The following is a 13,381-nucleotide window of genomic DNA, read 5'->3' as shown; positions in this document are numbered from 1 at the left end:
CCTCACTGCCCAGAGTCAGCACTGGGGAAACCCGATGATTAAGTGCAGTGAATATTCATTAGCTGCTTCCCCGCCCACTGATCAGCTGAGCGGTGAGCCGGGAGAAGCAAATGAATACTGCACTTAAGCAGGGACACACAGTTTCCCAGCGCTGATTCCTGCAGCAGCTGAGATCTGTGTGTCCGGGGGAGGAGGAGGAGGCAGCAACAGGGGCCAGGAGATCGCTGCATACCTGCCTGCTGGGGCTGTGCTGGACGCTGAGCTGTGGTGCACAAGGAGGACCTGTGTGATGTCACAAGTGGGCGGGCTGGAGCATCACATGGCAGCACAGAGCCCTCCCTCTTCTTGACATCATCACAGGTCCTGCAGGCTCTCCACTAGAATCTGCAGCTTCCTCTTATAACCTGTGCTGTGGAAAGGCAACAAGAGGGAGGGCTCTGTGTGCAGCCATGGGATGCTCCAGCTTTTACCTCACCACAGGCTGGCTGCCACAATTAAGAGGTTAGTCTTTACAATACACAATAAAGCACTCTGCCACTCCTGAGGTGAACTATAACTCCCAGCATGTCATAGGATCTGCAGGACATGCTGGGAGTTATAGTTCTCCCATGGGATTTTAAAGCAGCACTCCAGTGTTATTTTGCAGTGCTGGAGTGGTGCTTTCAATATAAGCCCTGTGCCCCCATTCTTATACTCACCCTCCAGCATCTTCACATAGTACTTTACAGACACCACACTGGTCCTGCAGCTTCCAAAATAACATACTATTATATATAATAACACCACATATAATAGAATGTTATTTATGTTATTAAATATTTTACCACTTTTTTTGCTTCAAATATTTTTTCCCCTATTTTCCACCTCAAAAACCTGGGTGCGCCTTATAGTCCGAAAAATACAGTAATGGAACTAGAGAGTACAAAGGAGGGCAACAAAATTAATAAAGGGGATGGGAGAACTACAATACCCAGATAGATTAGCGAAATTAGGATTATTTAGTCTAGAAAAAAGACGACTGAGGGGCGATCTAATAACCATGTATAAGTATATAAGGGGACAATACAAATATCTCGCTGAGGATCTGTTTATACCAAGGAAGGTGACGGGCACAAGGGGGCATTCTTTGCGTCTGGAGGAGGGAAGGTTTTTCCACCAACATAGAAGAGGATTCTTTACTGTTAGGGCAGTTAGAATCTGGAATTGCTTGCCTGAGGAGGTGGTGATGGCGAACTTAGTCGAGGGGTTCAAGAGTGGCCTGGATGTCTTCCTGGAGCAGAACAATATTGTATCATACAATTATTAGGTTCTGTAGAAGGACGTAGATCTGGGGATTTATTATGATGGAATATAGGCTGAACTGGATGGACAAATGTCTTTTTTCGGCCTTACTATGTTATATGTACTGTATGTCACATGTCGCACGTTGCATGATGTCGCGACATGCGCCATGCATGTCATATGGTGCATGTCTGTATGTTGTATGTAATGTATGTGTTTTTTGTCGCATGTCATATGGTGCATGTAGCATTTCTGTATGTTGTATGTACTGTATGTGTGTAATGTATGTGGGTTTTTTTTACATTCAACACATTAGCCGGATAATGGGACTACTACTGTCCCATCATTGGCTAATGTGTCACTCACTGTCACTGTAGCAGGCAGAGCTGATGGGACTTGTAGTCCCATTGGACGATGCCTGCACACAGACACACACCAATGACCCCCCCGCAGCAGACCCCAGCACGGCCAGCACATCCCAGCGCCGGCACGCAGATCCCCAGCGCCTCCACATCCCGGCGCCCGCACAACCCGGCGCCGGCACGCAGACCCCCGGCACCCGCAAACAGACCCCCGCCCATCCCAGCACAGCCCCGCCCGCCCCCAGCACAGCCCTGCATCCCCCAGCGCCACCCACAGCCCAGTCACTCTTGATGAGTGACTGCTGTCTGTGGAGGCTGGTCGCGCCTGCTCATGATGTCACGTCAATTTCCAGAGTCTGGAAATTGACGTGACGTCGGCGGAAATTAGCGGCGGCAGCAGCCTAGGGGTCACGTGACCCGGACCCAGCCGCCACCATAGCGCCGCTCACAGGTGGAAACGGAAATGGAAGGTATTTACACAATTCATTAGGGGCCCCGGGGGATACATTGGGGGGTTAATTGAAAGTAGTGGACAACCTCTTTAAGGGTAATAGTCATGTCCATTATATAACTTCGGGCCACTGCATGAGAAGTTCCTAGAGTAGGATATTCCAACCACAATATGGCCAACGCTTCACGTGTCCAACGGCAAGTAGACTGCTGGAAGCCCCGAGCCCTCCAGGAAGTGCTCCATAGTGACTTCCGGAGGCTGAGTGTGCTCTGGCGCTGGAAGAGAAGCGCCGGAACCGCAGGACACGTGACACAAAGGCGGACACGCTGTTGTGTACCGGTATATATCAGGAGGTGAGGAGCTCTATGGTGAGAATGGCCGCTTCTCTCCTACCCGCACGTCACACACTGTGCTCCTTACTGGGAACTGTACATGCACTGCTGTGTGTTCCTCCGCAGGAAATAGTCCTGGACCCTGCACATCTGTAGTGGATTGCTTCGCCCATAAAGAGCCATGCATTGCATTCCTGTTAATGTGGGGTGCCCACCTGTGTATAGGGCTGGTGTAGGGTGCGACCCTCCTGTGTACGGGGCTGGTGTAGGGTGCCGCCCTCCTGTGTACGGGGCTGGTGTAGGGTGCCGCCCTCCTGTGTACGGGGCTGGTGTAGGGTGCCGCCCTCCTGTGTACGGGGCTGGTGTAGGGTGCCGCCCTCCTGTGTACGGGGCTGGTGTAGGGTGCCGCCCTCCTGTGTACGGGGCTGGTGTAGGGTGCCGCCCTCCTGTGTACGGGGCTGGTGTAGGGTGCCGCCCTCCTGTGTACGGGGCTGGTGTAGGGTGCCGCCCTCCTGTGTACGGGGCTGGTGCAGGGTGTTGCCCGCCTGTGTATAGGGCTGTTCACTGATTATCGGGAGCGTTCCAGGTATCAAGGTTACCCATGCAGCTATTTGATAAGTTATAGCTATTCAGATACAGACTTATCCGAAGCCATTCTATCATCCCTAATTACAACACCCACCTACTGGCAACTAGGCTATTCAGTTTAGCTTGGTGTCATTAGGAGGCAGATAGGTTCTAGGGCTCCAGGGCTCCAGTTTGGTTTCTGTCAAAATTATGTATTTTTTTTGTTTATATTTTCTAAGGCTACTTTCACATTTCCGTCGGTAGTCGCCCGTCACAAAGCGTCGGCGCGACGTACCGACGGAAGTGTGCCCTTTCACATTTCCGTCTGCAGTCCCGGGGAGGAAAGAGACAGAGAGATTTCCTGCCGGGCATGCGCAGACGGAAAAACAGGATACAACGCACAGAAAAACGTTCCCTTGATCATTTTTTCCAGACGAGGGGCCGCCAAAATCCGACGCAACCAGTGCACGACGGACGAAACGTGTGGCCATACGTCGCGATCCGTCGGTAATAAGTCTATGGGAAAAAACGTATCCTGCGGGCAAATTTGCAGGATGCATTTTTGTCCCAAAACGACACATTGTGAGACGGATTCTAAACAACGTGTAAAAGTAGCCTAATCTGTCCTCTCCTCCAGGTAAGGTAACAGATGGGGATCCATTGCTCTGTTTATATGCTTATCCAACCCTAAGGACAGAGAGCACAGTTCTACCAGGAGTCAGTCTGTATCGTCTCTTGGCTGGGACGGCAGAACCTTTTATTCTCTTAATGCATTTGGCATTATGGCACTGGTGTGCACAGTCCTTTCCCTTCTTTCTTCTTCCCACCTCCCCCCCCCAGGAACAGGCCCGTGCATATACCAAAGATTAAGCCAGTGATCATCACCTCAAAGAAACATCATGGATGGATCAAGCCTTGGAAAGATATCTAGGACAGGCAAATTGATCTTCTCCCCACATCCCACTGCAGTGCGCCAGCTCCCAGCCAGTAACAGAAAAGCTTATGCTCAGTCTTCAGCTTTTTTTTCTTCCTCCTGGGCCATCCCCCTCAAGTTTCCTCCTAGGGCTGGGATTCTGTCCCCCACTTCTCTGTGGCCTAATTCAGCCTCATGCCTCAGCCAATCATGAGCAATTCTCCCACACAATTTTCTTCATCTGCAGCATCCCTCATCCAAACCAGCAGTATCTTACAGCATCCCATGGGAATTACATGGCTCTTATACCCTGGATAAATCCTTCCAGTGCTCATTATCCTGGCCTGGCCCACTTCATGGCCCTTAGAACTTACACCATGTTGCACAGCAGGCTTTCACCTTCCTGGCACATAGGAACTAGCTTTGTGCCTGTCTAGTCATTTCACCTTTTCTTTCTTAAGGTACCTTCACACTGAGCAACTTTCCAACGAGAACGACAGCGATCCGTGACGTTGCAGCGTCCTGGATAGCGATCTCGTTGTGTTTGACACGCAGCAGCGATCAGGATCCTGCTGTGATATCGCTGGTCGGAGCTAGAAGTCCAGAACTTTATTTAGTCGCTGATCACCAGCCGTCATCGCTGGATCGGCGTGTTCACTTATAACCAGGGTAAACATCGGGTTACTAAGTGCAGGGCCGCGCTTAGTAACCCGATATTTACCCTGGTTACCATTGTAAAAGTAAAAAAAAAAAAAAACACACTACATTACTCACATTCTGATGTCTGTCACGTCCCCCGGCATCCACAGGGTTAAAACTGCTTTCGGCTGTCAGCTCCGGCCGTAAAGCAGAGCACAGCGGTGACGTCACCGCTGTTACTGCCGGCGCTGACACATTCAGTGCAGGAAGCTCTCGGCAGCAGCGCAGCATTAGCAAGCGCTCCTGCCGAAAGCAGTTTTAACCCTGTGGACGCCGGCGGGGGACGTGACAGACATCAGAATGTGAGTATGTACTGTTTTTTGTTTTTTTTTTACTTTTACAATGGTAACCAGGGTAAATATCGGGTTACTAAGCGCGGCCCTGCACTTAGTAACCCGATATTTACCCTGGTTACCCAGGTGCTGCAGGGGGACTTAGGCATCGTTGAAGACAGTTTCAACGATGCCGAAGTTGTTTCCCTGATCGTTGGTCACTGGAGAGAGCTGTCTGTGTGACAGCTCCCCAGCGACCACACAACGACTTACCAACGATCACGGCCAGGTCATATCGCTGGTCGTGATCGTTGGTAAATCGTTTAGTGTGAAGGTACCTTTAACTGCATGTTGTTGAACATTGCAGCCACACATATAATATATGAGATAAGGTAAACTAATCAAATTTGCAGAAGCTGCAAAGCTAGGATGGATTGATAATTAGAGAGAGGATTCAGAAGGATCTAGCTAAGCCTGAACAATAGGCAGTGACTAATAGAATGGTATTTAACGGACATGCAAGATTCTACATCTGGGTAAGAAAAACAAAAAATACATCTACAGAATTAGAGGAATAGAACTACAACACCACATGTGGAAAAAAAACTTGGGTATACTAATAGATCAGACTGCACATGAGTCAACAGTGTGATGCAGCAGCAAAAAAGGCAAACAGCTCTAGGATGTATTAAGAGGAGAAAGTCTAGGTCACGTGAAGTAATTATTAGTGATGAGCGAATATACTCGTTACTTGAGATTTCTCGAGCATGCTCGGGGGTCCTCCGAGTTTTTTAGTGCTATGAGTTTTAGTTTTTAGCGCCGTAGCTGAATGATTTACATCTGTTAGCCAGCATAAGTACACGTGGGGGTTGCTTGGTTGCTAGGGAATGCCCACATGTACTTATGCTGGCTAACAGATGTAAATCATTCAGCTACGGCGCTAAAAACTAAAACTCCGAGCACTAAAAAATACTCAGAGGACCCCCGAGCGTGCTTGAGAAATCTCGAGTAACGAGTATATTCACTCATCACTAGTAATTATCCCTCTTCTCCTCGGTCAGGCCTCATCTAGAATACTGTGTTCATTTCTGGGCACCACATTTCAAAAAAGACATTGAAAAACTTGACCAAGTTCAGAGAAGAGCTACCAGGATGGTAAGCAGACTGCAAACTATGTCCTACAAAGAACAGTTAAAGGATCTGGGAATCAAATGGAAACAACATGATACTACAACAAACCTGCCAAGAGAGGGCCACTCACCAAAACTTAAAGCCCGGGCAAGGAGGGCATTAATCAGAGAGGCAGCACAGAGACCAAAGCTCTGTCCCTATGACTGCCAAAAGATATGTGGGAGACTTCCCAAATGTATAGAGGAAGGTACTGTGGTCAGAAGAGCCAAAACTGAACTTTTTGGCCACTGAGGTAAACGCTATGTGTGGCACCAAACCAACACAGCTAATCACCCAAAGAACACCATACCCACAGTGAAACATGGTGGTGGCAGCTTTATGCTGTGGGACTGTTCTTCAGCAGCAGGGATGGGAAAATTGTCTAAGTCAAGGGGAGAATTTCAGGGATATTGTTGAGCAAAACCTTGAGTCTGTCAGTGATTGGATACTGGGATGGAGGATTGCCTTCCAACAAGACAATAACCCCATGCCTACTGCTAAAGCAACACTTGGGTGATTTAAGGGGAAATGTGTAAATGTCTTGGAGTGGCCTAGTATACGCCCAATTTAGAATCTGTGGTCAGATTTGAAGATTGATTTTCAACCACCTAACTTGAAGGAGCTGAAGCAGTTTTGCCTTGAAGAATGGGCAGAAATCCCAGTGGCAAGATGTGGAAAGCTCACTGAGGCTTATCCAAAGAGACTTGCAGCTGTAAGTTTCCTTCCTGAACGTCCCCGGCGCCTGCACTGTAAGTTTTTTTCAGCGCAGTTTGAGCTGCCCTTCGACTCCCATAACATGATGGGAACTTACAGCGCAGGCGACGTTCAGGAAGGACCTGGAGGTGGCGCACGGAGGCCCCGAGTGACGGCTGGGAGGCGTTCATGTCAGGTGGGAAAAGACATGCCCCCCCTGACAAACTGCAGGTATGAGGGGCAAATTCTAAAAACGATTATTTTAGCGTTGGCAGGGACCCGAACTAAAAGAGCCACCTTGACAGAATGCAGCATTAGTGCTGCACAAGGTGGCTATTTTAGTTACAAACGCCTGGGGGGGGGTGACAGGTTCCCTTTAAAAGATTGTTTCTGCTTCTACTGTTTTTTCTTTTTCACTAACTGAATAGCTTGGTTACCAACAAGCAGGTGTAGTCAATTTTTTTTAGGTTGTAATAGTATCACCCTCCTGGAGGTAGTACAACCATGGTTTCATATGTCCCTCAATGATGGCTACAAGAAAGTATTTTTTAATTTACTGTTAAATCCCTTTTTTCTCAAGTAGAAGTGCCTCAAAAATTGACATAGCTTTTTCCCTTCTTGAAAAACCCTGCACAAAATGACAATTTGCACTTTAGCCCTGTTTCCCTTTGAAATGACTAGGGAGCTTATTTGAAGCGCTTTTTTTGAATTGGAATATACCCTTTGGGTGCTGACCTCTTCCCTTACACATCTGCCTATTTCCTTTATGACATTAACAGGTTCTGATCATTAATTCTATACACAGACAAGAAGAGAAACATCCAAAAAGAGAACATTATTTTATATAGATATATTTATATTTTAGTATTTTTCAACCATTTTCTTGTAGTCCTATTTTACACATACAAAATAGACTTCAGTATCTATAAGTTCAGATTATTTTAGAGTAAAATATACATTAGAAAAGAATAAGTACCAACTCTGCTCAATCTTTACCCCTTTTTTGCCAATAAGAAGCAAAGCATTGTGGGCCAGAGTAGTGCATCTTGGGAGATGTATACACACCACTCTAGGCTTCACAGTAGTGGAGTGTGCATACCACTGATGCTCTGCAAACCACCGTTTTGTGTCCCATTAGCAGCCTGAAAGGGGGAGTAGTGTATAAGCAAGGGGTCACAGTTCATGTATCGATTGCCACTCATGACTTGGCTCTTGGGAATGTTTTCACTTTTGGCTAGAGAGAAGGTGGTACCTTAGAGATGAACAAAAATATTCTTAGCACCCTGGTCCAAAAGTATAGACTGTGCTGGTCCAGCTGCCGCATAGACACTGGATAGGGTGCGGCAAATCTTTTTTGCTCATCTCTAAAAGGTATAGTTGCCCAGCTTCCACAATAATGGCCAGCAGTTAGGCTACCATTAATGTGGGAAAAACCCTGGAGACCTCCCACTTTCACTTTGTCAATTAGTGGGGACACCAGGAGCAAGTCCCACATAATCATAGGTGTTAAAACCTGCCAGAAAAACCCTTTATCCACTTCAGTCTAACCTCCCTTGGACAGTCCCTTCTCTATCCCTTTATATTGATTACTAGTGACACAGGAGTGTTGCAATCCTCCCCATGATTGGATATCTTGGGCAGACCAGGCGTTAACCAATATTGCTATTTGAATCAAGAATTATAAACTAGACTTCTCCTCTGGCTGCACATATAAATGCCCCAAATTTATTTGATCATAAATAATAATAAATCTGCATATCTTAATATCTATCCAAGTGCTTGTTATTGTCTCAATGACTTTATGACGAGGCAGCAGATTTCATCAAACAGCGATTCCCTTTACTCAATATGCTCTACAAAAGGTGCATTCATGCACAGCATTTTTGCGTTTTATTTTCCTTGATATTTGGGTGGTTTTTCCTCATCATAAAACTGGAAGTCAATCATGGATTATTACATGCTCTACAGTGCAGGGTGAGGTATTTTTCACACTTTGGTGCACTCTTTTTGGTTCCTTAGCCGTTCTTTCAAAACACAGGATGCTCTAGGTGTGACTTTCTTTTTAGTTATTTTTCAATAGACTTCTGAAAAGGGGTCTAAAAAAAAAAAAAAAAAAAAGAAAAAAAAAAGGCTCCCAGGAAATACTTCGTAAAATACAAGAAAAAAAAAAGGCTGCATTCACACATCCATGTATTACCATCCAAGACAGACAGACAGACTGTTCTCAGGTGTCAGATTTTTTTTCTTCACTGAAGTAGATAGACAGAATTGTTTTCTATCCATTGACACTTAATGGCTCAGTTAAAACCGGAAGGAAAACTGAGGTATGAAGTCTGTCTTCATTGTCTTATAAGGATCCATCATAGATTAATCACACCAACGGATGAGAATAGGATATGCTTGGAGTCACGCAGATTCTCACTCTCAGGCTCATGATTTTAATGGATGTGTGTATAATAGCCATTCTACTCTATGGAGTCCAAGTACTAGTTGATAAAAAAAAAAAATATCAAACAGCACTAAGACTTTATGCAACTTTATAAAAGAGAAACTCTTATTATGGCAGATATGCAAAGAGCGGCCACCAATGTGGGGAAGTCCTCCTACTATACCAGCAGTTGGCGTAAACTGTAGAGCAAGGGTGCAGATATTCCATGAGTCCAGCCCATAAGCAGCAATCACTGACACCAAATGTGAACCCTTGATATAAGGCAAAATGATTCCCTACAAACCCAAGCAGCATTGGAGGTGTTGGCAGTCATAGACATGCTGCAGCTTAGTGTCTCCAGTATCTCTATACACAGATGATAAACATGCTGCAACAGAAAATGACAGTAAATGTCTCTATGTGGTGCACTGTGACAATGCAGAGTACCTCTGCACTGGTGCTATATGTGCTTTTCTAACTACACGCTAAAAACGTCCAATACCCAGAGAATGGTCCATTAGAAACCTTAGTATTGTCATAGCTTCTCTACACAAAACCAGAGAGGAAACTGGTAACCATATTGCATTCCTGAAAAATACGGCAAGGGATTAATACTACAGTCATGGTTATTTCAGAATTGAAAAAGCAAAAAAAAAAAAAAAAAACAGGAGCTGTAGGGTATGGGTATAAAAAGGAAGGTGAAGAAGAAGAAAAGTGGAGGGGGGGGGGGGGGGGGGGAATTCCAGTGACCTAAAAAATGGAGAACACCACTTATGACCCTCTTATCTGCATAGACAGTGAAGTGCATAACCACCCAAAAAAAAACAAAGAAAAAAAAAAAAAGACTTGTTCCCATCACCGTTTTAAACAAACAACCTCCACTAAAATGAGTCTCTGTAGTTCCGATGCATCCCTCGGTCGCCACGTATGAGTCTTTTTCAGCCATGTTGCATTGTAAGTTTTGCTGAAGAATGTAGTATGCAATAATCATGCTCCCAGTTTCAACCATTTGAGGTCAACATACCGAGTTGGGCCAGGTCTCTTTGGGTAACAGTTACGAAGTGCATTCTGTGGAGTACAAGGCCTGGGAGAGCTGGGCAGCTGGTCATCACTAGTCATCCTGGGGAGGTTATGTGATCCTATAGTAGAACACGACTTCTTCCTTATAGTGTCTACGTTGTGGAGTTTTACTTACTCCGAAAAACCTCTTCCTACAAATGTATTAAACTATTCAGTTTCCCATGGCATTAGCAAAAGTAACCATCTTTTAAAGTCTGACAAGTAGAGAATGGAAGGAGAAAGATCAGAAGTTTCCTGACTAGGCCCAGGAGTTGGAACCGCACAATGCCCACTCCCGTGCAAGGTGTGGAGAGGGCTGTCGGTGACAAGGATATGGAATGCATAGAAAGGCAGCAGGGGGGCACCCAGCTCCTTTTTGTTCACAAATGTGGTCATGCGGGAGCAACCCAACTCATTAAAAGATGGGCAAAGAGAACGAGGGCCGGGGTGAAGAGTCCAGGCAGCAGAGACTTGCAATGTCATCTCACCTCGGAATTGGCGGCAGCGGAGGAGCTCCACGGGTTGCTAAAAAGACAACAATATACAGGTCAGAGGAAATGTACAAAAATGCACTTGACATTAAATGGGGTTCTCAGACATTTATTTACTAACTACATGATAAATATCTAGTTTATGAAACCACTCCACTGGGACCCCCCATTAAGTAGAATAGCTGGCCCAATGTTTTGTTTGAGAGCAGCCAGAACGTTAAATAGAGCAGTGATCAAATGTGCCAGTCTATCCTATTGAAAGTAATAAGATAGCCATACAGCTTTGTCTATAAACATCAGCCCCAAGATCCTTGTCCTATGTTAAGAGGAAAGGGCTCCATTCTAGTGTGAGTCTAAACAGCAGGACCCCTAGAGATCTGACACTTGTAACCTATCCTGTGAAAGAAGTTGTCCAAGCAATTTTGGAATTTACCTTTTAAGAATCAAGACTAGACGGATTTTTTTTTTTTATCTATTCTCTATTAAAGGCCAACAATGCAGTCTGAGGTGGCAAGATTCCTAGAAAAGGAGTGCAACATTTACAAACGTTTGCTATGGAGCTTGTGAGCACTGTTCTGCGGATTGCTTGATACATCTACCTAGCCTAAGTTCTCCTGTGCGTCTGAGATGCTGAAGAATCAAAGCTGATCCTTATAGTAGCATGGGAAAGGGCACAGTTTGGGCCATTGGGTCAAATACTATCAATGATCAGAAGCGCTCAGCCACCAGGAATGCACTAAGTCAGGATGCAGAAGAGTTTGTGCTCCTGAACAAAGTATGTTAAGAAAACCCCATTAAGGCCATGTTCACACTTTGCGGGTTTTACCGCGGATCTGCAGCGTTTTTGCAGCTGCGGGTCCGCAGCAGTTTCCATTGCGTTTACATTTACATGTAAACCCTTTGGAAACAGCAATCCGCTGTGCACATGCTGCGGGAAAAACCGCGCAGAAACGCAGCGGTTTACAACCCGCAGCATGTCACTTCTTTGTGCAGAATCGCTGCGATTCTGCACCCATAGGAATGCATTGATCCGCTAACTTCCCGCATGGGGCTGTGCCCACGATGCGGGAAGTAAGCGGATAATGTGCAGATGGTACCCGGGGTGGAGGAGAGGAGACTCTCCTCCAGGCCCTGGGAACCATATTAGTGTAAAAAAAAAAAAAAAGAATTAAAATAAAAAATGATACACTCAGCGCTGCACGCGGCTGTCCGGTCTCAGGGTTGCTGTGCGAGCAGGACCTGCGGTGACGTCGCGGTCACATGACCGTGATGACGCCGCGGTCACATGACCATTTTGTCACGAAGGTCCTTCTCACACAGCATCTTTGGAACCTGACCGCCGCGTGCAGCGCCGAGGAGATCGGACGTCAGAGGGTGAGTATAAACCATTTTTTATTATTTTTAACATTACTATTGATGCTGCATATTGCTGCATATGCAGCATCAATAGTATAGGAGTAAAACCCGCAGCGGAAACTGGAAGACAAACCGCGATAAATCTGCAGGGATAACCGCAGCGGTTTTGCCCTGCAGATTTATCAAATCCGCTGCGGGAGAACCCGCAGAGCACGCCGCAAAGTGTGCACATAACTGAAGTGTGAAAGAAGCCTTAGGCTGTTTGGCGTCAGTCTGCTCCGACATAGTGACGTTTCACGGATGCGTCAAAAAAACGGATCCGTTAGAACCGTTGCGACCGGTTTTTACATCCGTTGGAACTGTTTTTTGACGGATCCGTTTTTAAAAAACCCGAGGATCTCAATGTGTTTGGCTAATACAAAGTACTTGGAAAGGTGACTGTCTACTGGAAACTATATATACAGTATATTTACACATCTTTGAAAGGTTGTAGAGAAAGTGGCAGAGATGGAAGGAGTACTGGCGAATACTGTGAAGATATGTGCGGATTTCACTTTTGAGGCTAATCGGTTGGCAGTTATCGTTCGGGACAAGGAGGAAGCAAGACTGCGCATCCTGCGGCAGCGGCGGAAGAGAAGGCTGTGGATCCATCCTATCACAGCCCAACGCATGACCAGTGGCGTTTATTCCACACTGTATATTGAATTAAGGGAAAATCCTGAAAAATTGCTGGCAGGGTCTGTCTTGATGGCTGCTGGCAGGGTCTGTCTTACTGGCTGGCACTGTGTTCTCTCTGCTTCTTCTCTGCTTGATGGCACATTAAAGAATGAAGCCCACCTGTCCTGTTTATATAGTTTTGGGGTTGTCGGGGAAAAGTATCTACTTTTTGGAGCATGCTCAATTGAAAGAGTGGATTGGGGTGAAGGATTCGCCAAATGACGGATCGCAACGGATTCCCTAGAATGGCCGCCTATGGGCGACGGATCCGTCGCGAACCACCATTTCGGCGCAGACAAAATTGTTATAATGTCCATCAATGTCTAGATGACGTCCGCCAAATCTCGACGGATCCGTCACATGGCGGATGGAACGGACGACCATCCGCCACAATCCGTCGCTAATGCAAGTCTATCGGAAAATAGCGCATCCGCCCCAAAAAAATGGCGGATCCGCTATTTGACGAAAACGGCGGATTCAAACTGACGCCAAAAGACTGAAGTGTGAAAGAGGCCTAAGCCCTTCCAGATGTGACATAATACGTCACATTTCGATCCCCTCAGTAAAAATATGCATAAAAAGATTAGCTC

The 13,381-nt window shown here is 46.2% G+C and overlaps 1 protein-coding gene across 3 annotated transcripts in view; it reads right to left on the bottom strand.

Annotated features, from left to right (window-relative positions):
* Nucleotides 1–7,562: 7,562 nt before the first annotated feature.
* The window catches only part of WIPF2 (WAS/WASL interacting protein family member 2), a 49,674-nt gene continuing 43,855 nt past the window's right edge, over nt 7,563–13,381 (bottom strand). For all 3 annotated transcript variants that reach the window (XM_077252386.1, XM_077252388.1, XM_077252389.1), the window contains one exon: nt 7,563–10,752. In XM_077252386.1, the coding sequence (XP_077108501.1) occupies nt 10,712–10,752 (41 nt within the window). In that variant the 3' untranslated portion in view covers nt 7,563–10,711. The remainder of the gene's footprint in view (nt 10,753–13,381) is intronic.

The sequence above is a fragment of the Ranitomeya variabilis genome, chromosome 4 (genome assembly GCF_051348905.1).
Source record: "Ranitomeya variabilis isolate aRanVar5 chromosome 4, aRanVar5.hap1, whole genome shotgun sequence".
NCBI classification, from domain to species: domain Eukaryota; kingdom Metazoa; phylum Chordata; class Amphibia; order Anura; family Dendrobatidae; genus Ranitomeya; species Ranitomeya variabilis.
The sequence above is the reverse complement of the archived record's forward strand: the minus strand, read 5'-3'. Positions and strand labels throughout refer to the sequence as shown.